Source organism: Procambarus clarkii, chromosome 4 (genome assembly GCF_040958095.1).
Source record: "Procambarus clarkii isolate CNS0578487 chromosome 4, FALCON_Pclarkii_2.0, whole genome shotgun sequence".
NCBI lineage: Eukaryota > Metazoa > Arthropoda > Malacostraca > Decapoda > Cambaridae > Procambarus > Procambarus clarkii.
Window position 1 is genome coordinate 11,434,557 of NC_091153.1, and position 26,022 is coordinate 11,460,578.

The 26,022-nt window shown below is 46.0% G+C and overlaps 1 protein-coding gene across 1 annotated transcript in view; it reads right to left on the reverse strand.

Annotated features, from left to right (window-relative positions):
* The window catches only part of LOC123748612 (protein O-mannosyl-transferase TMTC1), a 311,491-nt gene that overhangs the window by 94,187 nt on the left and 191,282 nt on the right, over positions 1-26,022 (reverse strand). Inside the window, 3 exon segments of the mRNA XM_069335107.1 lie at positions 5,583-5,704; positions 8,186-8,372; positions 22,624-22,727. Coding sequence (XP_069191208.1) covers positions 5,583-5,704; positions 8,186-8,372; positions 22,624-22,727 — 413 coding nt within the window.

Below are 26,022 nucleotides of genomic sequence, written 5' to 3' on the forward strand. Positions count from 1 at the left end.
CACTGTCATCACCACCACTGTCATCACCACCACTGTCATCACCACCACTGTCATCACCACCACAGTCATTACCATTATTGTCATCACCACCATTGTCATCACCACCACTGTCATCACCACCACTGTCATCACCACCACTGTCATCACCACCACTGTCATCACCACCACTGTCATTACCATTATTGTCATCACCACCATTGTCATCACCACCACTGTCATCAACCTCAATGTCATCACCACCATTGTCATCACCACCACTGTCATCACCACCACTGTCATTACCATTATTGTCATCACCACCATTGTCATCACCACCATTGTCATCACCACGACTGTCATCAACCTCACTGTCTTCACCACCACTCACCACCATTGTCATCAATGCCAGCATCATCAATGCCACTCTTGTCATTATCATATTATATTACTATTCCTAACCTCATGGCCGCAGGCTTGAACAAAATGAACAAGACGAGAAAGCAACTAGTGTTCGGTACTTAATTTGACTAATACTTTCACTGGAGTCTTCAGACCTGCTGGTACACGGTACCAGGAGCTTTATTACCTCTCGTGTGCTTGAGAATATCCTCATAATGCATCCAAAATTCGCCAGAGCAAGCTACTGAACACATGACCCTGCACGACTAAATATTCTGTGAAATGGGGATTTTTAGCAGCACATAGCTAGTTCTTGACACTATGTAACCCTTCATATAGTTTAGGGGAGCTGCATAAATGTACATGTACCTGAATATGTTTATAAAAAATACTTTGACTTTAAATGGGTGAAGATCTTGAGTCTCGGACTCAGGATTCCAACTCTAGTGATTACTGGCTGGACTTCTATACTGGGATCTCTTTACTGGCTGGCTTTCTTTACTGGTATTTCTTTACTGTAACACATTCACAAAATCTTGAAAGATCTGCCTAACTACCTCCGAACTTTACGTTCCATATGGGACTAAGTTTAGTCATTCAGAACTTTTCAGGTCGTCAATTTCGGGAGAAAAATGTAACTCTAACATGATTCCTCTGAAAGTGGGAATGTTATGAGCCTAAATTTCACTTTAAAAGTTTAAATTAGATTTGTTATTACATTGTGGTTTTACTGTGACGGTCCATAGTGACGGTGTGACGGTGAACGAATATTGGGAGGTTGGGTTTTGTTGTCTTATTTTACTGTGACGCTCCATAGGCCGGGTGAACAAATATTAGCCGCGTTTGTGTTGTTTTTACAGTGAACCAATCGTATTGGCGTTTGCATTTCCATTGGAGACTTTCGGCGCCGTAGAGAGGGGGACCTGCTGCATGGGTAACAGCTTCTCCGTATCAACCTACCCTGGCTTTGCGCCCTGGAGAGCTAGGTTACTCCAGACCGACAACCAGAGCGCAACTCCATAGTCTCGTGAGACTGATGGATGCCCACTACTACTGTCATGGTCCATTTAACAAATACTTCATGAATATATGCATATATATATATATATATATATATATATATATATATATATATATATATATATATATATATATATATATATATATATATATATATATATATATATATCATTGAGTGCTATATATATATATATATATATATATATATATATATATATAGCACTCAATGATATATTTGAGGCCACCATACGATCCATATTCAGAATAAGGACTTGCCTGAGACGATGTTAAGGACTAATCGCCCTTTCTCTCCTATCCTTGGAGTAGCCCTCCCATTCCCATCTACCCCTTTCCCTTTCCCCTTTAGAGTAGCCCCTTCCATCCCCTCCACCCCGGCGTTTTCTATCATAAGAGGTTTTGACCAGAGACGCTTATTTTCCCTCAGGAGCCGCTTGTGGCCGCGACGCTGCTGGGTTTGGTCTGGCTTTATCCTGTGTCATAGATTAGCGTAACTTGGTCGTAAGTTGACTAAACTATTGCCTGGGGCGTCTGGGATCTTGAGGGTAATGTTCTTTAAGCGTTAGGCTCTTAAACCTAAGTTCTTAAACTTAAGCTTGTAAACGTTATAAGCGCTTGAGGGCTGGGTGTTAAGGGTCCTAAAAGTTTGGAACATTTATATTTATTTATATAAACAATTATTTATATTTATTTATAGTTGTAAATGTTAGGTTTTCAACATTAGGGATCTATAAATGTTATCGAATCAATCGGTGATTGATTCGGGTTCAATTAATCATGAGATGTCACTGACTTGAACTTTAAAACTTCCCAAGACATCAGCAGGAGATTTATTCGAGTGGTTAAGCGTCTATGTTCTTAAACGTTCCGGTCTTTGACGCCTGTGTTCTTTGACGCTCTGTGTTCTTTGACGCTCTGTGTTCTTTGACGCTCTGTGTTCTTTGACGCCTGTGTTCTTTGACGCCTGTGTTCTTTGACGCTCTGTGTTCTTTGACGCTCTGTGTTCTTTGACGCTCTGTGTTCTTTGACGCTCTGTGTTCTTTGCGACTTGTTTTTTTTTCATGTCGCTGTGTTTAAGTGCTCTGTTATGCATTAAGCTCCGGTACCCTAGAGCACATCCGCGACCTCTAGTGCTACACTCGCGCTCTAGTGCCACACTCGCGCTCAAGTGCCACACTCGCGCTCAAGTGCCAAATCAAAGCAAGCTAGTGCCACGTCTTTACTTTTAAGGATATATTTACTGCCACAAATACCACCACGGACTGAGTTGTTAGCGTGTGGAGGGATGAAAGTAGTTCAGGCAGCTCTTATATCTCCCCAAAGTCATCAAAGGTCAAGAGGGTCATGAACTTTAAGTAGTAAAGCTCTAAAAAAAGGTCAGTAGTGAGCAGGCAGGAGCCGGCGCTCCTAAACTTATCCGGCTTTGTAATGTTATTCAGTTTCATGAAATTTATATGAACTGGGTGGAAAGAGATGGTGTAGAAGATAGTTAACACAAGACTGAACACGTCTGGTGGAGAACTTCTCTGCACAGTTATTATAAACCCGAAAAAAATTGGTAGACTGCGGGAATTGTTCACTTTATCTCCCGGTTAACTGATATTTATCTGGCAGTATTACTCATGAAAGATGTATTGCCAAAATTGCCAAAACTTTTTCCGAGAACTTTAATTATACAGTATACATTCATATATATTATATATATATATATATATATATATATATATATATATATATATATATATATATATATATATATATATATATATATATACATCGAAATATCTGTATATCTGAGGTTGGAGGCCTTAGAGATGGGGAAGAGGGTGGAAGAGAAAAGGAGAAAATGGGAGACGGGAGGAACAGGAGATGGAAAGGGAGAAGGGGGATGGGAAAGGTGGCGAAGAGGGGTGGGGAAGGTGGGGAAGGATGGGGGGGGGAGATGGAAGATTTGTAGGGAGAGACAGTCTGTCCCGGGCACTGCCGGGTAACCCTCCAAGGATTTTAAATAGCAATCTCACTTATGGTTTAGCATACTTTTCCCCCATGTTTCAATGTATACATGTTATATTCAATAAATGAATTAATTCAATACATGAGGAGCGGTGAGGGAGAATAACTTTACAGTTGTCATACTAGTGCCTGGGAGCCTTAGTGTGATGGCTCATCATTGCTTTACTAAACGCGATAGTTCACTGAACTAATTATGTTTTAATTTGTATAGATCATTAATTATTTCAGTTCATAGCTTGTCTCATAAGAGGCCCTTGCGTAATTGGCCAAATTATGCACTTTGTTTACATTCGCGTCCTGTATTTTATGCATTTTATACATTATCAGATCCGCTGTTTATTTGATTAAGTATAATTTGTTACATAAAATTCAATGAAAATATATAATCTTTGGAGTAGGGCAATGGAATCGCTCCAGCGTACCAGGTCACCCTCAGACGCACTCATTACCTGGGGTGACTTCATTGTGTAGTTATTGTACATATTGGGATGTGTGTTTTGGGTCAATATTACACCAGCACTGTTGCAGAATCACTTAAAAGGAGTCTGCTTATTCTTTAGTAAAGTCTTGTGCTACACCAACATTCCGACTTCTAACCCCTTTCTCGTATTTGTTTCAAGAACTTTTATATTTTTCTGAAGAAGGTAATTGATTTTAGTCAATTTTTCAAATGGTTTTACAAATCCAGCTAGAAATGAATATTTATAAGCCAGAATACAGATAGTATCTTATTTTAAATGTGATGTGTGTGTGTGTGTGTGTGTGTGTGTGTGTGTGTGTGTGTGTGTGTGTGTGTGTGTGTGTGTGTGTGTGTGTGAGAGAGAGAGAGAGAGAGAGAGAGATGAAGAAGGGTAAAGAGAATGGGAGGGAGTAGAGAAGGTAGAGGGCATTGGCTGTCTTAAGAATACTTTACAAAACTTTAGATAAACTGTCAAGAGACCGTGAATGCGTTCTGGAGCGTCTCGGCTGATAGTCAATAATTAAAGAATGACATTTGTTTTTCTCAGCGTGGCTCCCGAGGACAAACACGAGTGTTTGAGTCAGGTATTGAGTCAAGTTCTTTAACTTTTCTCAGGACTAATAATAATATGAAAGCGAAGTTGTAAAATAAGAAACACAAAGAAACTAAACCTTGAAAGAACTAGACGAAAACAAACCAAACGAAAGCAAGAATAAGATTTTATAAAAAAAAGGTGGTAAAAACGAGGCAGGAGAGAGGAGACAATATAAGGTATATCAGGGAGTGTGCGGGCCGGATGAGAAGACTATATAAGGTATATCGGTGGAGTGTGCGGGCGGGATGAGAAGACTATATAAGGTATATCAGGGAGTGTGCGGGCCGGATGAGAAGACTATATAAGGTATATCAGTGGAGTGTACGGGCCGGATGAGAGGAAGAGCAGCAGCACATCTGGCGGAGGTGGACAAGGCAGCCGGATGGAAATGGTCATAACTAGCACATGTCTCACAGACCTGCGTGTCCTCCTACACTCATATCCTGCCATCTGGACGGCTCCTCCTCCTCCTCTTCCTCCTCCTGCTCCTCCTCATCGTCCTCCTACTCATCGTCATATGCAACTGTTACTGCTTTTGCAACTGCTACTGTTGCTTGTGCTGCTGCTATTCAACTTTTACTGATGTAGGGAATTGTCTCTGTTGCGATTATAGACTCGTTACTCCTCCTGTAACTGCTACTGCTGTTTGTATCTGTTCTTCTTGGTAATTTAGCTGCTGCTGCTAATGTACTTTTAACTGCTCCTCCTGCTGATTTACATATAACTTGCTGCTGTTGCTCCTGCTATGATCACTCTTGCTCCTGCAGTTGCTGATTTTTTATCTGCATTTCTCTGCCCGTCTTCAGGTGAATTACTTCAGTTATTAATGATTTGTTATCTATTTGCTAGAATATTTCTGCTCGTTTTGTTGCTAATGCCTTTTGATATGTGTTGACGGCGGTACAACTACCGCTCCTGCCCGGGGCCAAGATGACTCTTGTGTCTTAGACATTCACACTGGCAGCTTGTCTCGGTGATGCAACACTTCAGTCATTCATCTGGGGGATCTAGAGCACACAGACGGTGTCCTAATACTTGAGTAACGGTATAAAACACACACACACACACACACACACACACACACACACCAGAACCCACCTGGGGATGTAGAGTATCCTCTCGGCGATGACGAAGCCGACGGTGAAGAGGAGGTTGGTGGCCGGGAGGAATGGCAGCACCAGCAGCGCCAGCCCCAGCAGCAACGCCCGCCCCTCCTGGCCCTGCACGAGGAGAGAAAGACACCGCTCAAGCACTGGCGAGGACAGGCACGGACAGGAGCAGGCAAGGTCGTGCGTGGCGAGTAAGGGCACAGAGGAGCGAGATGAGGGTAACTTAGGCAACTGTCACGCTTGTGTTGGGGAGCAATAACACGGGAGGAAGAGAGAGAGACTGTGTGTGTGTGTACTCACGTAATTGTACTCACCTAATTGTGCTTGCGGGGGTTGAGCTCTGGCTCTTTGGTCCCGCCTCTCAACCGTCAATCAACTGGTGTACAGATTCCTGAGCCTATTGGGCTCTATCATATCTACATTTGAAACTGTGTATGGAGTCAGCCTCCACCACATCACTTCCTAGAGCATTCCATTTACTAACTACTCTGACACTGAAAAAGTTCTTTCTAACGTCTCTGTGGCTCATTTGGGTACTCAGCTTCCACCTGTGTCCCCTTGTTCGCGTCCCACCAGTGTTGAATAGTTCATCCTTGTTTACCCGGTCGATTCCCCTGAGGATTTTGTAGGTTGTGATCATGTCCCCCCTTACTCTTCTGTCTTCCAGTGTCGTGAGGTGCATTTCCCGCAGCCTTTCCTCATAACTCATGCCTCTTAGTTCTGGGACTAGTCTAGTAGCATACCTTTGGACTTTTTCCAGCTTCGTCTTGTGCTTGACAAGGTACGGGCTCCATGCTGGGGCCGCATACTCCAGGATTGGTCTTACATATGTGGTGTACAAGATTCTGAATGATTCCTTACACAGGTTCCTGAACGCCGTTCTGATGTTAGCCAGCCTCGCATATGCCGCAGACGTTATTCTCTTTATGTGGGCTTCAGGAGACAGGTTTGGTGTGATATCAACTCCTAGATCTTTCTCTCTGTCTGTTTCATTAAGTACTCTGTGTGTGTGTGTACTCACCTAGTACTCACCTAGTTGTGTTTGCGGGGGTTGAGCTCTGGCTCTTTGGTCCCGCCTCTCAACCGTCAATCAACAGGTGAGTGTGTGTGTGTGTGTGTGTGTGTGTGTGTGTGTGTGTGTGTGTGTGTGTGTGTGTGTGTGTGTGTGTGTGTGTGAGTTTATAGGAGCGGTGTTTACATGAGGGTGCAAGCAATAACGTTGATTAATAAATTCTTTTAAATTATTTGTAGGTAATTTTAAGGGTCAATAAACCTGACAAAGGCTAACGCACCTTTCGCTTCGTTCAACGGGACAGTTCAATACAGGAACTGTATTGAACTGGTTCATTCAAAAATAAGTATTTAGAATAAAACACACTGAAAAGACGCCACAGAATTTTGCAGAAATTGGATCAAAACAAATCCAGGAGTAATACATACTGCAGTAAAATCCGTTGTTTTAGGAGCTTGGGGAAGTTTTCAGTTTGAGGAACATTCAGAATTAAACGAGAGTCGCCATTCCCCTGCCGGGGGGATGGAAGTTAGGGAAATAAACAAGAGTGGCTGTAGGAGAGCCTGGAGGTGCAGGAGAGGGGGGGGGAGGTCAGGAGAGCACTTGTCTACTAAAAGGTTGTTACAGAAATATGAGTCAAAGCCAAGGGTCATATTTTTATAATGAGATCACTGGGGAGTTGGCGTCGTGTGGGTGGTTGGAAGACTGTTGGCGGTTGACTGCTCACACTGCCAACACTACCAGTATATATATATATATATATATATATATATATATATATATATATATATATATGCGGAAAATCGACAGAGAAATATGAAATGAGGTGAACGTTTTGGCTTTGTTAAAGCCTTTGTCAACACCAGACTGACTTGAGTCAGTCTGGTGTTGACAAAGGCTTTAACAAAGCCGAAACGTTCACCTCATTTCATATTTCTCTGTGGATTTTCCGCATAAAATGATCAGTGTTTTGTGATCGTCAATTGCATATATATATATATATATATATATATATATATATATATATATATATATATATATATATATATATATATATATATATATATATATATATCTCGTACACCTTTCTGCACCATCCCTCCCACTACATGTCCTCAGATTTCTACCTCATCCCTTCTTTCTGTTTGTCTCTCACACACACAACTGAACTGGAGGAAGCGGTTCAATATAGAATACTCGTAAAATATCTGATGCAAATTCCAAAGGAAACAGCTTAAAAGAGGAATTCATCCAGGGGTAGAATGCAAACAAAATGTAAATATGATAGAGACATCAGGAGAGGAGAGGAGAAGAGAGGATGAGAAAAGGAGGAGGTGGAGGAGGAGAGGATAAGAGAGAAGCTGCTCCTGATGGTCGTTAATAACAAGAGAGAGAGAGCTTTGTGTAAAGATCTTTTACCTGTGCAGGTATTCACAGGTAAAAGGTCTTTGGGTAGTTGGTCAAGCAGGTGTGTGTATTGGGTAGGAAGTTGTGTGTGGTGGATAGGCAGGTGTGTGTGGTGGGTGGGTGTAAATAATACAGATAAAACACAACCGCAACACTGCCAAATATTATATTACCTTCATCAAGCATCCAGCTCTGAGTATAAGTACAAGGGCGCCGTAGAACAAAAGAGAAGCGATGTTCCTGGTGTCTATGATGGAGGTGATGAGCGGGATGGAGCCCATCTGCCAGTCGTGCGCCAGCGTCCACGGGCACAACAGCAGCCAGGCGTTGAACACCGGCAGATACCAGAAGGTCAGCACCCTGCGCCGGGGGTAAACACAACACATTAACACGTTACAGGCACGCCAGAAGAACTAGAAAGTCTATACATCAAGAAAACCCCTGAACAACATGGCAGCAGGAACCACCAACATCCAGACTGTATCCTACCCTCAGTGAGGGTAATGTCAACACGTCCTTATAATAGAACGTCGCATTTTGACGTGTACCCTATCTAAGGCCAGAAATTGTCGTGCTAGAAAATGGAAGCGGCTCGCAAAATTGACATACTGGCCCGTTTTCTGTTTTGGGTCCTCTGGTGGGTTAGGATAAGGGCACTTTAGTAGGACAGTTTCTTGATGTTAGGAAACCTTAGGAGGACGGGCTGAATAATATCCACAAAGTTAGCTGCTTATGAAGGATAAAAGAAGGTTGAAGTGAAATTGAGTAAAGACATAAAACGTGGAATTAAGTTGGTCATAATATGTATTTTTTGAGGTACAAAGTGTGTTTACGATACCAAACTTCCTGCAATCCGTATGGTGTTGCAGTGTTTGGTGGCTGGAGTTGCTATACTCTCTCTTCTAATGTTTTCTTTTGTGAAGGGTATGTTAACATCCTTAAAGTTGGCCTGGTGTTGTTCGTGGTGTTTGTGCGTGACGAGTTCGTACTCTCATCCTCTTGAGACGAATATTTACATTCTCAAATCCTGTGATCTTAGTTTGTTTCCTGTGTATACATCGTCACAGTTTCTACAAGACTTTGTTTTCACTTGTGGCCGAAATGAGTCTGTTCTGCTCCTGACGAGGAGGTTCAAGGAGGAGGTTTTGTGTCTGTAATGGTTTCAGTACGGGTGTTACCTTAAGGTTACCCATGATTTCGGGACTCAACGTCCCCGCGGCCCGGTCCCCGAACAGACCTCCTGGTTGCTGGACTGGTCAACCAGGCTGTTGGACGCGGCTGCTCGCAGCCTGACGTATGAATCACAGCCTGGTTGATGTATCCTTTGGAGGTGTTTATCAAGTTCTCTCTTGAACACTGTGAGGGGTCGGCCAGTTATGCCTCTTATGTGTAGTGGAAGCGTGTTGAACAATCTCGGCCCTCTGATGTTGATAGAGTTCTCTCTCAGAGTATCTGTGGCACCTCTGATCTTCAACGGGGTTATTCTGCACATCCTGCCATGCCTTCTGGTCTCATGTGATGTTATTTCTGTGTGTGCAGGTTTGGGGCCAGCCCCTCTACTATTTTCCACGTATAAATTATCATGTATCTCTCCAGCCTGCGCTCTAGAGAAACTTTAGGTTTAGGCATCTTAGTCGTTCCGAATAGTTTAGATGTTTTAATGAGCGGATTATAACAGTAAAGGATCTCTGCACGCTCTCAAGGTCAGCAATTTCTGTAGCTTTTAAAGCTGTCATTGTGCAATAGTATTCCAGTGTAGAGAGCACTAACGTCTTGAAAAATATCATCATTGGTATAGCATCTCTAGTGTGAAAGGTTCTTGTTATCCAACCTGACGTGTTAGTGATGTTTGCTGCCTTTTCTGTTTGAAAATCCAGACATCGTCAGCGGGCTTAGAGCCTTCCCTTTCCATAGCTCATTATGGAAAGTTTTGCCTTACCCCAACTAGTTTTTCCTGAAACACTACCCAGCAATCGGTTTACAAACCAGGTTTCCAATTACTGGTGGGTTGGCATGGGCAAACAATTATGAATTAGCGCCAAGTCAATCCTACATGGCCAAGGTTCGAACCCAGATGAATTTGATCACGAGACATGGAGCTAGTGTGTTACCACTACGCCACGGGTGTTAGTATTGATATCTATATAAATAAAAATGGAAATGTTCGTTTGTTCAAAATCGCTAATCTCCAAAAGTTATTCACCGATTGCTTTGAAATTTTCACACAATGTTCCATTCACATCCAGCCAAGATTTTATATGCATACTATATAGATGTCACGTCTGTGAAGGTAAAAAAAACATGCTTTTTCTGAAAAAAATGTGTTTTTTCATGTGTTTTTCATGTGAGGGAAATCTTCGAAACCTCTTTACCGATTGCCTTGAAATTTTGACACACCGTTGCATTCAAATAGGCGCGTCTTTTTATATATCTACTATATACATGCCTCACCTGTGACAGGAAAAAAACATGTTTTTTTTTAAAAACAGCGCCATCTGTTGGACGTAAGAGCAACATACGCTGTAATCTCCAAAAGTTCTTCACCTATTGCTTGGAAATTTTGACACAACGTTGCATTCGAATAGGTGCTTCTTTTTATATACCTGCTATATAGATGCCACCCCTATAACAGGTAAAAACATGCTTTTTTGAAAACCAGCGCTATCTGTTGCACATAATGGCAGTATTCACGCTATACTAAATATGTCACGAATTCCATTTCAATGTTTCTGATTGCATTATTTTATTTATATCTGATTTTATTTTGTATTGAATTATTTTGTGTGACATTGTGTTGGAACTGAGCTGTGTTGTTTACCATACCGTTCATTTCGTAAGTATAAGTATAGATGCCACACCTGTGACAGGTAAAACTATGCTTTTCTTGACAAACAGCGCCATCTGTTGCCTATAAGAGCAACACACTTACTATACTATATATGTTACAATTCCATTTCAATATTTCTGATTGCATTGATAAATTGAATTTTCATAGATTTTGATTTATTTTCATTTTGATTTAATTATTTTTTGTGTGAATTCCGTTGGAATTGAACTGTGTTGATTACCATACCGTTCATTTCATGAGTATAGTTTATTTTATTATTTTTTTCATAATTTCATTTAATTTTATAACTGTTTTTCTTATATTTCAGTGATAGGAACATCAGATCACTTGATGTTCCCAATTTTCTGATGGCAACATCGGACCATTTGGGAAGGCATCGGACGAGGGAGTGGGGAATGGTGGGGATGACGATGGGACGGAAGTGAGAGATGGTGAGGAGGACAAGAGGAAAAGTGACGGGGTGATGGTATCATCTGGGAGAGGAAATTCTTCAGGAGTCAGAGAAAGAAAAAGACTTGGGAGTTGATATCACGCCAGACCTGTCTCCTGCAGCACATATCAAGAGGATAACATCAGCGGCATATGCCAGGCTGGCCAACATACGAACGGCATTCAGAAATTTGCGTAAAGAAACATTCAGAACTTTGTATACCACATATGTCAGGCCAATCCTGGAGTATGCAGCCCCAGCATGGAGTCCATATCTAGTCAAGGATAAGACTAAACTGGAAAAGGTTCAAAGATTTGCCACCAGACTAGTACCCGAGCTGAGAGGTATGAGCTACGAGGAGAGACTACGGGAATTAAACCTCACTTCGCTGGAAGACAGAAGAGTTAGGGGGACATGATCACCACATTCAAGATTCTCAAGGGAATTGATAGGGTAGATAAAGACAGACTATATAACACAAGGGGCACACGCACAAGGGGACACAGGTGGAAACTGAGCGCCCAAATGAGCCACGGAGATATTAGAAAGAACTTTTTTAGTGTCAGAGTGGTTGACAAATGGAATGCATTAGGAAGTGATGTGGTGGAAGGCTGACTCCATACACAGTTTCAAGTGTAGATATGATAGAGCCCAATAGGCTCAGGAATCTGTACACCTGTTGATTGACGGTTGAGAGGCGGGACCAAAGAGCCAGAGCTCAACCCCCGCAAGCACAACTAGGTGAGTACAACTAGGTGAGTACACACACACATACACACACACACACACACACACACACACACACACACGCGCGCACACACACATGTTTTCAGGCGTAGAGTCCTACATGTCGATGTTTGCGGATGACGCAAAGTTGATGAGAAGAGTTGTGACAGATGAGGATTGCAGGATCCTCCAAGAGGACCTGAACAGGTTGCAGAGATGGTCAGAGAAATGGCTACTGGAATTCAACACGAGCAAATGTAAAGTTATGGAAATGGGACTAGGAGATAGGAGACCAAAGGGACAGTACACAATGAAGGGGAACAGCCTACCTGTAACGACGCGTGAAAGAGACCTGGGGGTGGACGTAACACCTAATCTATCTCCTGAGGCACATATAAATAGGATAACGACAGCAGCGTACTCTACACTGGCAAAAGTTAGAACATCATTTAGAAACCTAAGTAAGGAGGCATTTAGGGCGCTTTACACTGCCTACGTAAGGCCAGTCTTAGAGTATGCCGCCTCATCATGGAGTCCCCATCTGAAGAAGCATATAATGAAACTGGAAAAGGTTCAGAGGTTTGCAACGAGACTCGTCCCAGAGCTACGAGGGATGGGGTATGAGGAGCGCCTGAGGGAACTGTGCCTTACGACACTAGAAAGAAGAAGGGAGAGGAGGGACATGATAGGAACGTATAAGATACTCAGAGGGATTGACAGAGTGGACATAGACGAAATGTTCACACGGAATAGTAACAGAACGAGGGGACATGGATGGAAGCTTGAAACTCAGATGAGTCACAGAGATGTTAGGAAGTTTTCTTTTAGCGTGAGAGTAGTGGGAAAATGGAATGCACTTCAGGAACAGGTTGTGGAAGCAAATACTATTCATAATTTTAAAACCAGGTATGATAGGGAAATGGGACAGGAGTCATTGCTGTAAACAACCGATGCTCGAAAGGCGGGATCCAAGAGTCAATGCTCGATCCTGCAGACACAACTAGGTGAGTACAACTAGGTGAGTACACACACACACACACACACACACACACACACACACACACACACACACACACACACACACACACACACACACACATACACACACATACACACACACACACATCCCCAGGAAGCAGCCTGTAGCAGCTGTCTAACTTCCAGGTACCTATTTACTGCTACGTGAACAGGAGCACCACAGTGAAAGAAAATATGCCCATTTGTTACTGTCTCCGCCGGGGATTGAACTCGGTCCCTTAGACTACGATCCCCGAGCGCTGTCCACTCAGCAGTGAGGCCGTGAAGTGTGTATTCACCTAGTAATGCTTGCGGGGGTTGAGCTTTGCTCTTTCGGCCCCGCCTCTTAACTGTCAATCTGCTATTACTAACTACTAATTAATTCCCCCCCCCCCCCCACTCACACACAGGGGAGCCGGTGCCCGAACGGACCGCACGCTGGACACGTGATCCTGTGGTCCCGGTTTCAATCCCGGGCGCCGGCGAGAAACAATGGACAGAGTTTCTTTCACCCTATACCCCTGTTACCTAGCAGTAAATAGTTACCTGGGAGTTAGTCAGCTGTCACGGGCAGTTTCTTGGTGTTTGTGTGTACTCACCTAGTTGTACTCACCTAGTTGTGCTTGCGGGGGTTGAGCTCTGGCTCTTTGGTCCCGCCTCTCAACTGTCAATCAACAGGTGTACAGGTTCCTGAGCCTATTGGGCCCTATCATATCTACACTTGAAACTGTGTATGGAGTCAGCCTCCACCACATCACTTTCTAATGCATTCCATTTGTCAACCACTCTGACACTAAAAAAGTTCTTTCTAATATCTCTGTGGCTCATTTGGGCACTCAGTTTCCTCCTGTGTCCCCTAGTGCATGTGCCCCTTGTGTTAAACAGCCTGTCTTTATCAACCCTGTCAATTCCCTTGAGGATCTTGAATGTAGTGATCATGTCCCCCCTAACTCTTCTGTCTTCCAACGAAGTGAGGTTTAATTCCCGTAGTCTCTCCTCGTAGCTCATACTTCTCAGCTCGGGTACTAGTCTGGTGGCAAACCTTTGAACCTTTTCCATTTTAGTCTTATGCTTGACTAGATATGGACTCCATGCTGGTGCCGCATACTCCAGGATTGGTCTGACATATGTGGTATATAATGTTCTGAAAGATTCCTTACACAAGTTTCTAAAGGCCGTTCTTATGTTAGCCAACCTGGCATATGCTGCTGCTGTTATCCTCTTGATGTGAGCATCAGGGGACAGGTCTGGCGTGATATCAACCCCCAGGTCTTTCTCTCTCTCGGACTCTTGAAGTATTTCATCTCCCAAGTGATACCTTGTATCTGGTCTCCTGCTTCCTACCCCTATCTTCATTACATTACATTTGCTTGGATTAAACTCTAACAGCCATTTGTTCGACCATTCCTGCAGCTTGTCCAGGTCTTCTTGAAGCCTCAAGCTGTCCTCCTCTGTCTTAATCCTTCTCATAATTTTGGCGTCGTCAGCAAACATTGAGAGGAATGAGTCTATACCCTCTGGGAGATCATTTACGTATATCAGAAACAGGATAGGTCCAAGTACAGAGCCCTGTGGGACTCCACTGGTGACTTCACGCCAGTCTGAGGTCTCACCCCTCACTGTAACTCTCTGCTTCCTATTGTTTAGGCACTCCCTTATCCACTGGAGCGCCCTACCAGTTACTCCTGCCTGTTTCTCTAGCTTATGCATCAACCTTTTATGGGGTACTGTGTCAAAGGCTTTCCGACAGTCGAAAAAAATGCAGTCCGCCCACCCTTCTCTTTCTTGCTTAATCTTTGTCACCTGATCGTAGAATTCTATCAATCCTGTAAGGCAAGATTTACCCTCCCTGAACCCATGTTGATGGGTTGTCACGAAGTCTCTTCTCTCCAGATGTGTTACTAGGTTTTTCTCACAATCTTCTCCATCACCTTGCATGGTATACAAGTTAAGGACACTGGCCTGTAGTTCAGTGCCTCTTGTCTGTCACCCTTTTTGTATATTGGTACTACATTAGCAGTCTTCCATATTTCTGGTAGGTCCCCCGTTTCCAGTGACCTACTATACACTATGGAGAGTGGTAGGCAAAGTGCTCCTGCACACTCTTTCAATACCCATGGCGAGATTCCATCCGGCCCAACAGCTTTTCTCACATCCAGCTCCAATGGGTGCTTCTTGACCTCATCTCTTGTAATTTCGAACCTATCCAAGGTCACCTGGTTTGCTGCCACCTCTTCTAGCGCCGCATGTGTGTGTGTGTGTGTGTGTGTGTGTGTGTGTGTGTGTGTGTGTGTGTGTGTGTGTGTGTGTGTGCGTGTGTGTGTGTGTGAGTGGGGGGGAAAAACAGTAGTAGTAGTAGAAACAGTTGATTGACAGTTGAGAGGAGGGCCGAAAGAGCTGAGTTCAATCCCCGCAAGCACAACTAGGTGAATACACACACACACACACACACACACACAGGAAGCAGCTCCGTAATAGCTGTTTAACTCCCAGGTACTTATTTTCTGCTAGGTAATAGAGGCATCAGGGTTAAACAAACTTTGCCCATTTGCTTCTGCCTGGGCCGGGAATCGAACCCGGGCCACAGAATTACGAGTCCTGCGCGCTGTCCACTCAGCTACCAGAATCCCTGTGTACTCACCTAATTGTACTTACCTAATTGTGCTTGCGGGGGTTGAGCTTTGGCTCTTTGGTCCTGCCTCTCAACCGTCAATCAACTGATGTACAGATTCGTGAGCCTACTGGGCCCTATCATATCTACATTTAAAACTGTGTATGGAGTCAGCCTCCACCACATCACTGCCTAATGCATTCCACCTATTAACTACTCTGACACTGAAAAAGTTCTTTCTAACGTCACTGTGGCTCATTTGGGTACTCAGTTTCCACCTGTGTCCCCTTGTTCGCGTACCACCGGGGTTGAATAGTTTATCCTTGTCTACCCTGTTAATACCCTGAGGATTTTGTAGGAAGTGATCATGTCTCCCCTTACTCTTCTCTCTTCCAGTGTCGTAAGGTGCATCTCTCGCAGCCTTTCCTCATAACTCATGCCCCTTAACTCCGGGACTAGTCTAGTGGCATACCTCTGAACTTTTTCCAGCTTCGTCATGTGCTTGACAAGGTACGGGCTCCATGCTGGGCTGCATACTCCAAGATTGGTCTTATATATGTGGTGTACAAGATTCTGAATAATTCCTTACACAGGTTCCTGAAGGCTGTTCTGATGTTAGTCAGTCTCGCATATGCCGCAGACGTAATTCTTTTTATGTGGGCTTCAGGAGACAGGTTTGGTGTGATATCAATTCCTAGATCTTTCTCTCTGTCCGTTTCCTGAAGTACTTCATCTTCCATTCTGTATCCTGTGTCTGGCCTTTTGTTTCCGCCGCCTAGTTTCATTACTTTGCATTTACTTAGGTTGAACTTGACCAGCCAATTGTTGGACCATTCATTCAATCTGTCTAGCTCATCTTGTAGCCTCCTACTATCCTCCTGTGTGTGTATGTGTGTATGTGTGTATGTGTGTATGTGTGTTTGTGTGTGTGTGTGTGTGTGTGTGTGTGTGTGTGTGTGTGTGTGTGTGTGTGTGTGTGTGTGTGTGTGTGTGTGTGTGTGTGTGTGTGTACTCACCTATATGTGCTTGCAGGATCGAGCATTGACTCTTGGATCCCGCCCACACACACACACACACCCGTGTGTGTGTGTGTGTGTGCGTACGTGCGAGTGTGTGTGCGTGCGGGCGTGCGCGTCGGGACTCCGGGCCCTCCGCCACACCCCTGATAAAGCAGACATGGGAGAGGTCCTAAATCTTGGCAGTTCGACAATCGTAATGTTTCAATATTCCCGGCGAGGACGAGGGCGACGAGTGGGTAATGTTCCATTGTCGTGGCGGGGAAAATATTGGCCATTTGGGAAGGAAGAAGGTGGAGCGCGCTCTGGTGTCTTTAAAAGAATAGCTTTATTAAGTGAATTTGTCTTGGGGAGTTTTATGTCTTGAAACTCAAGCGCTTGGAATCTTTAACTGTTCAGCAGTTCTTGAGATGCAATGCAGATTCCTGTTTAGACAGTAGTTACAGTATTGATGAGGACCATAGTGCATATATTGACGTAATATACACTTAGAAAGTAGAATTTGGCACTATTTAATATGGACTAACCAGAAAAGGTTTTGTATTTAGGTTCCTAGTGAAACCTAACCTAACCATCCTAGGCTTAATACATACACGCTACCAGGAATCTGTCCTCTTACAAAGAACGTCGCATTTCGCTCGTATGCGTTACATAAGGGGCAAAAGTTGCCGTACTAGAAAATGGAAGTGGCTGGCGAAAGTGACGTACTGTCCCGTTTTCTGTTTTGGGTCCTCTGGTAGGTTTGGATAAGGGCACTTCAATGTTTTTATTTTCGTGACAGTGAGAAGCCTTAGGAAGGTTGGGCTGACCTGAAGTGTAATGGTAGCGGGCATCCATCAGTCTCAGGAGACTGTGGAGTCGCGCTCTGGTTGTCGGTCTGGAGTGACCTCTCCAGGGCTCAAAGCCAGGGTAGGTTGATACGGAGAAGCTGTTACCCATGCAGCATGTCCCCCCCCCCCCTCCACGGCGCCAAGCCTGGGCAGGTCAGGTCAGACCATCCTCCTAAGGTTTCTCAACGTCATGAAAACGGTCAAATTGAAGCGCCCTAATCCTAACCTACCAGACGACCCAAAACAGAAAACGGGACAGTACGACTCTTTTCCTTTAATATAGTACATATATGTACTATAGGAATAGATCAAACTGAGCCTAGGAATAGATAACTTTGGGTGTTAGCTATTTTTGAGGATCTATAAAGGTAATATTACCAAACAGGAGGACGGGTTGTGGTATTACATGTTTATTATAGATAATTATTCACAATCACTATAAAAATGTCGATATATTTTCTTGTTTTTGATAGAATTTTTATCGTTCAAATACTATTTTCCATATTGCATCGTTCACATACTATTATTGACACCGATAATTTTCCTTTTTAAACTGAAAAAAAGTCACATTATTTAATTTTCCGTGGAAATACCACCTGATGCTTTCGCATTAAATTGACAAGTTCATTTTTTTAAAGTCACTGATTTCATCTTATTTCCTTATTAGGAAGATATTCCCCCCTTGCCAGAACGTCACGGGACTCGTATTCATATTCGTCGTATTTCGTCATGATCGTCGTTTACCGGGCCTTAGTCGGTGTCTTCAAATTGTAGGAGAGTAAGACAAAGGGCTTGAAGAAAACCCTCACTACCTTGGGAGAGCTTCCTCACAGCCCAGGTGTGAGGGATGAGGGCTACCCAATGCTGCTTCCTCACAGCCCTGGTGTTAGGAATAAGGGCTACCCAATGCTGCTATCTCACAGCCCTGGTGTGAGGGATGAGGGCTACCCAATGCTGCTTCCTCACAGCCCTGGTGTTAGGAATAAGGGCTACCCAATGCTGCTATCTCACAGCCCTGGTGTGAGGGATGAGGGCTACCCCAATGCAGCTTCCTCACAGCCCTGGTATGAGGGATGAGGGCTACCCCATGCTGCATCCTCACAGCCCTGGTGTGAGGAATGAGGGCTACCCCACGCTGCTATCTCACAGCCCTGGTGTGAGGGATGAGGGCTACCCCACGCTGCTACCTCACAGCCCTGGTGTGAGGGATGAGGGCTACCCCACGCTGCTTCCTCACAGCCCTGGTGTGAGGAATGAGGGCTACCCCACGCTGCTACCTCACAGCCATGGTGTGAGGAATGAGGGCTACCCCACGCTGCTACCTCACAGCCCTGGTGTGAGGGATGAGGGCTACCCCACGCTGCTATCTCACAGCCCTGGTGTGAGGAATGAGGGCTACCCCACGCTGCTACCTCACAGCCCTGGTGTGAGGGATGAGGGCTACCCCACGCTGCTATCTCACAGCCCTGGTGTGAGGAATGAGGGCTACCCCACGCTGCTACCTCACAGCCCTGGTGTGAGGAATGAGGGCTACCCCACGCTGCTATCTCACAGCCCTGGTGTGAGGAATGAGGGCTACCCCACGCTGCTACCTCACAGCCCTGGTGTGAGGAATGAGGGCTACCCCACGCTGCTACCTCACAGCCCTGGTGTAAGGAATGAGGGCTACCCCACGCTGCTATCTCACAGCCCTGGTGTAAGGGATGAGGGCTACCCCACGCTGCTTCCTCACAGCCCTGGTGTGAGGGATGAGGGCTACCCCACGCTGCTATCTCACAGCCCTGGTGTGAGGAATGAGGGCTACCCCACGCTGCTACCTCACAGCCCTGGTGTAAGGAATGAGGGCTACCCCACGCTGCTATCTCACAGCCCTGGTGTGAGGGATGAGGGCTACCCCACGCTGCTTCCTCACAGCCCTGGTGTGAGGAATGAGGGCTACCCCACGCTGCTACCTCACAGCCCTGGTGTAAGGGATGAGGGCTACCCCACGCTGCTACCTCACAGCCCTGGTGTGAGGGATGAGGGCTACCCCACGCTGCTACCTCACAGCCCTGGTGTGAGGGATGAGGGCTACCCCACGCTGCTACCTCACAGCCCTGGTGTGAGGGATGAGGGCTACCCCACGCTGCTATCTCACAGCTCTGGTGTGAGGGATGAGGGCTACCCCACGCTGCTACCTCACAGCCCTGGTGTGAGGGATGAGGGCTACCCCACGCTGTATCTCACAGCCCTGGTGTGAGGAATGAGGGCTACCCCACGCTGCTACCTCACAGCTCTGGTGTAAGGTATTTGAGAGTATTAAGTATTTGAGAGAGTGATTAGGAGTCAGGTCACCAATTTCATGGAGACCAATGACCTTCACAACCCAGGCCAACATGGATTTCGAGCGGGAAGATCGTGCCTCTCACAGCTACTTGAGCACTACGACAAACTCACTGAGGCATTGAAACTTCGAAAAGGTTTTCGATAAATGTGACCATGGCGTGATAGCACACAAAATGAAGTCAATGGGAATAACCGGTAAAGTAGGACGCTGGATACTCAGTTTTCTGTCAAACAGGACTCAGCGAGTAACGGTCAACCATATAAAATCTAGTCCAAGTGCAGTGAAAAGCTCTGTACCTCAGGGTACAGTCCTTGCACCGCTGCTTTTCCTTATTCTCATATCAGATATAGACAAAAATACAAGTCACAGCTTCGTATCATCCTTTGCAGATGACACAAAAATCAGTATGAAAATTACCTCGGCTGAGGACATTGAAAAACTTCAAGCTGATATTAATAAAGTTTTCGACTGGGCATCAGAAAATAACATGATGTTTAACAGTGATAAATTCCAAGTACTCAGGAACGGTAAAAATGAGGACCTCAAAACACAATACAGAGTACAAAACACAATCAAATGTACCCATAGTAGGAAAACAGCATGTAAAGGATTTGGGAATAATAATGTCTGACGACCTAACGTTTAAGGAGCATAACCAAGCAAATATTGCGACAGCCAGAAAAATGATAGGATGGATTACGAGAACTTTCAAATCCAGGGATCCCATCATAATGGTTGTACTCTTCAAGCCACTTGTGTTGTCCCGTCTTGAGTACTGCTCAGTACTCACTTTCCCCTTCAGAGAAGGAGAGATTGCTGAAATAGAGGGAATACAGAGAACATATACGGCACGCATAGACGCAATAAAGCACCTAAATTATTGTGATCGTCTCAAAGCCCTCCAAATGTACTCACTAGAAAGAAGACGAGAGAGATATCAAATAATATACACCTGGAAGATACTGGAGGGCCAGGTCCCAAATCTACACAGTAAAATAACAACGTACTGGAGTAAACGATATGGAAGAAAATGTAGAATAGAATCAGTGAAGAGCAGAGGTGCCATAGGCACAATCAGAGAACACTGTATAAACATCAGAGGTCCGCGGCTGTTCAACGTCCTCCCAGCAAGCATTAGAAATATTGCCGGAACAACCGTGGACATTTTCAAGAGGAAACTAGATTTATTCCTCCAAGGAGTGCCGGACAAACCGGGCTGTGGTGGGTATGTGGGCCTGCGGGCCGCTCCAAGCAACAGCCTGGTGGACCAAACTCTCACAAGTCAAGCCAGGCCTCGGGCCGGGCTTGGGGAGTAGAACAACTCCCAGAACCCCATCAACCAGGTAATCAACCAGGTAAGGGATGCGGGCTACTCCACGCTGCTACCTCACAGCCCTCGTGTGAGGTGTGTGGAGTGAAGGAGACAACTTGGTGGGTACCAGTCCTTTGTAAGTGTAAACGTACTCTTTTGGAGGTCATAAAATGATATAAATATCTCTACATCACTACACTCTCGGTATCCGATATGCTTGATTAATAATTTTGGTAATACTTGTCTTGTGAGTCAAGCCGCCATCAAAGCACACTTGCTTATGATAATTGGAGACTTCCTGGCGTTATATACGTAGATGATATCTTCTTCACCAGGAAGAAGAGGATAACAGGTGACCTATTTTAATAAGTGGGGGATGAAGTAGGTCATTGTAACATCCTTCTCGTTAGGTATTAAAGCAACATTCGTCTCGGTAGAAAAGTACTGAAGACAGAAGGGTACTGTAGACAGAAGGGTACTGTAGACAGAAGGGTACTGAAGACAGAAGGGTACTGTAGACAGAAGGGTACTGTAGACAGAAGGGTACTGTAGACAGAAGGGTACTGTAGACAGAAGGGTACTGTAGACAGAAGGGTACTGAAGACAGAAGGGTACTGTAGACAGAAGGGTACTGTAGACAGAAGTGTACTAAAGACAGAAGGGTACTGAAGACAGAAGGATACTGAAGACAGAAGGGAACTGTAGACAGAAGGGTACTGAAGACAGAAGGGTACTGTAGACAGAAGGGTACTGTAGACAGAAGGGTACTGTAGACAGAAGGGTACTGTAGACAGAAGGGTACTGTAGACAGAAGGGTACTGTAGACAGAAGGGTACTGAAGACAGAAGGGTACTGAAGACAGAAGGATACTGAAGACAGAAGGGTACTGTAGACAGAAGGATACTGAAGACAGAAGGGTACTGTAGACAGAAGGGTACTGTAGACAGAAGGGTACTGTAGACAGAAGGGTACTGAAGACAGAAGGGTACTGAAGACAGAAGGATACTGAAGACAGAAGGGTACTGTAGACAGAAGGATACTGAAGACAGAAGGGTACTGTAGACAGAAGGGTACTGTAGACAGAAGGGTACTGTAGACAGAAGGGTACTGAAGACAGAAGGGTACTGTAGACAGAAGGGTACTGTAGACAGAAGGGTACTAAAGACAGAAGGGTACTGTAGACAGAAGGGTACTGTAGACAGAAGGGTACTGTAGACAGAAGGGTACTGAAGACAGAAGGGTACTGAAGACAGAAGGGTACTGTAGACAGAAGGGTACTGAAGACAGAAGGGTACTGTAGACAGAAGGGTACTAAAGACAGAAGGGTACTGTAGACAGAAGGGTACTGTAGACAGAAGGGTACTAAAGACAGAAGGGTACTGTAGACAGAAGGGTACTGTAGACAGAAGGGTACTGAAGACAGAAGTGTACTGAAGACAGAAGGGTACTGTAGACAGAAGGGTACTGTAGACAGAAGGGTACTGTGGCATCCTACCGTGTTAGACGGGAAGGGGCGAAGGAGGCTGGGTTGTCTTGGTCGCTGAAGACAGGTGACGTCCCTCGCAGCATCCATAGACGGAACAGCAAGATGGCCGCCCCCTGTGTCACCAGGCAAATACAGTTCAATGTTATATACATGCTCCCATATGTAGACAAGACACACAGACAGATAAACGGCTGGACGGACAGACATACTGAGAAGACAGACACTCAGACAAAACAACACATATACCCAATGACATTTTAGTGTGAAAATCAACCATCCTCAAAGAAGCTTGAAAGCAACACGATAATAGTTAAATAGCTACATTTAGGCTCCTCACGTAACGTGAGGTATAAAAAGGTTACATTTTGCCCAAGCTAAGATTATCGAGTCGTCAGAAGAGTCATAACACCACGTAATGGAGGCAGGGACCGTGGTACAGGCACTATGGGCGAGGAGGTACAGGCACTAGGGGCGAGGGGGTACAGGCACTAGGGGCGAGGGGGTACAGGCACTAGGGGCGAGGGGGTACAGGCACTAGGGGCGAGGGGGTACAGATACTAGGGGGGGGGCGAGGATGGGGGGGGGGCATAAATCTCCCACAAGATTCTAATGAGAGTCTCTCAAGTTTTATGGGCATTTTACAGTGCACTCGCTTGTCACATTAAAAAGTTTGTCACACTGTGAGGGGTGTAAAAAGGATGATAAAGAGGGAGTTAGTGAGAGTTAGTGATATAAGTTGGTTGCGACTTTTGCTACCTCAGTCCAGGACTATTCTGCATGTAAGACCAGTAGTGCAAGCCCGTGGCTACGTGGTTCCACATGAGGAGGGCGTAGCCTGAAGTTTCTCTTATCCTTAACTCCGTGTTGGGACTCTCACATCTGTGCTTCCATTGTTATCTCATTAACCCCTTTGCTTCGTAGAGCTTCCTTGTCCACTTTGTGTACATCTCTGGTCAACTCTTATGCTAAGTTCAACTCTCATTTTGATAGCTACTGCAATGGCAATTTGTCTAGGCCTCTCTTCATATGTTTTCATTGTCCTTATTTGTGTGTGTGTTAGGGGGGGGGGGTGTTGAGTCCTGCAGATGCCATCAGTTTATAGTGTAGTGAAAACCGTGTTCTGGACATGGAATGAATTGTGAATGTGGTTCAGCGTAGCTGGGGTGGTGAGGTCTCTGTCTGTCTGTCTCTCTCTCTCTCTCTCTCTCTCTCTCTCTCTCTCTCTCTCTCTCTCTCTCTCTCTCTCTCTCTCTCTCTCTCTCTCTCTCTCTCTCTCTCTCTCTCTCAGTCTCTGTCTGTCTGTCTGTCTGTCTGTCTGTCTCTCTCTCTCTCTCTCTCTCTCTCTCTCTCTCTCTCTCTCTCTCTCTCTCTCTCTCTCTCTCTCTCTCTCTCAGTCTCTGTCTCTGTCTCTGTCTCTGTCTCTGTCTCTCTCTCTCTCTCTCTCTCTCTCTCTCTCTCTCTCTCTCTCTCTCTCTCTCTCTCTCTCTCTCTCTCAGTCTCAGTCTCAGTCTCTGTCTCTGTCTCTGTCTCTGTCTCTGTCTCTGTCTCTGTCTCTGTCTCTCTCTCTCTCTCTCTCTCTCTGTCTCTGTCTCTGTCTCTGTCTCTCTCTCTCTCTCTCTCTCTCTCTCTCTCTCTCTCTCTCTCTCTCTCTCTCTCTCTCTCTCTCTCTCTCTCTCTCTCTCTCTCTCTGTCTCTGTCTCTGTCTCTCTCTCTCTCTCAGTCTCTGTCTGTCTGTCTGTCTGTCTGTCTCTCTCTCTCTCTCTCTCTCTCTCTCTCTCTCTCTCTCTCTCTCTCTCTCTCTCTCTGTCTCTGTCTCTGTCTCTCTCTCTCTCTCTCTCTCTCTCTCTCTCTCTCTCTCTCTCTCTCTCTCTCTCTCTCTCTGTCTCTGTCTCTGTCTCTCTCTCTCTCTCAGTCTCTGTCTGTCTGTCTGTCTGTCTGTCTGTCTGTCTGTCTGTCTGTCTGTCTGTCTCTCTCTCTCTCTCTCTCTCTCTCTCTCTCTCTCTCTCTCTCTCTCTCTCTCTCTCTCTCTCTCTCTCTCTCTCTCTCTCTCTCTCTCTCTCTCTCTCTCTCTCTTTCTCTCTCTCTCTGTCTCTGTCTCTGTCTCTGTCTCTGTCTCTCTCTCTCTCTCTCTCTCTCTCTCTCTGTCTCTGTCTCTGTCTCTGTCTCTGTCTCTGTCTCTCTCTCTCAGTCTCTGTCTGTCTGTCTGTCTGTCTGTCTCTCTCTCTCTCTCTCTCTCTCTCTCTCGCTCTCCCCCCCTCTTCCCAGCCTCCCCAGGCTCCTCACTCTGGAGGAGGTACTTCTATTAGGGTGTACAGGTTGGAGGCGTCACCGAGGCCAGGTGACGAGGCTGCCAGATCTCATCCCCCGCACCTGTTTACCCCTATGTTGCAGTCCTTCACCCTTCCTGCCTCTCCCAGCCTCTCCCAGCCCCTCCCAGCCTCTCCCAGTCTCTCCCAGCCCCTCCCAGCCTCTCCCAGTCTCTCCCAGCCCCTCCCAGCCCCTCCCAGCCTCTCCCAGTCTCTCCCAGCCCCTCCCAGCCCCTCCCAGCCTCTCCCAGTCTCTCCCAGCCTCTCCCAGCCCCTCCCAGCCTCTTCCAGTCTCTCCCAGCCTCTCCCAGCCTCTCCCAGTCTCTCGCAGCCTCTCCCAGCCTTTCCCAGTCTCTCCCAGCCCCTCCCAGCCTCTCCCAGCCTCTCCCAGCCTCTCCCAGCCTTTCCCAGTCTCCCCCAGCCCCTCCCAGCCTCTCCCAGCCTCTCCCAGCTCCTCCCAGCCTCTCCCAGCCTCTCCCAGCCTCTCCCAGCCTCTTCCAGCCTCTCCCAGCTTCTCCCAGCTTCTCCCAGCCTCTACCAGCCTCTCCCAGTCTCTCCCAGCCTCTCCCAGCCTCTCCCAACTTCTCCCAGTCTCTCCTAGCCTCTCCCAGCTTTTCCCAGCTTCTCCTAGCCTCTCCCAGCTTCTCCCAGCCTCTCCTAGCCTCTCCCAGCTTCTCCCAGCTTCTCCCAGCTTCTACCAGCCTCTCCCAGTCTCTCCCAGCCTCTCCCAGCCCCTCCCAGCCTCTCCCAGTATCTCCCAGCCTCTCCCAGCCTCTCCCAGCCTCTTCCAGCCTCTCCCAGCCTCTCCCAGTCTCTTCTAGCCTCTCTCAGCTTCTCCCAGCTTCTCCCAGCTTCTACCAGCCTCTCCCAGTCTCTCCCAGCCTCTCCCAGCCCCTCCCAGCCTCTCCCAGTCTCTCCCAGCCTCTCCCAGCCTCTCCCAGTCTCTCCCAGCCTCTCCCAGCCTTTCCCAGTCTCTCCCAGCCCCTCCCAGCCTCTCCCAGCCTCTCCCAGCTCCTCCCAGCCTCTCCCCGCCTCTCCCAGCCTCTCCCAGCCTCTTCCAGCCTCTCCCAGCTTCTCCCAGCTTCTCCCAGCCTCTACCAGC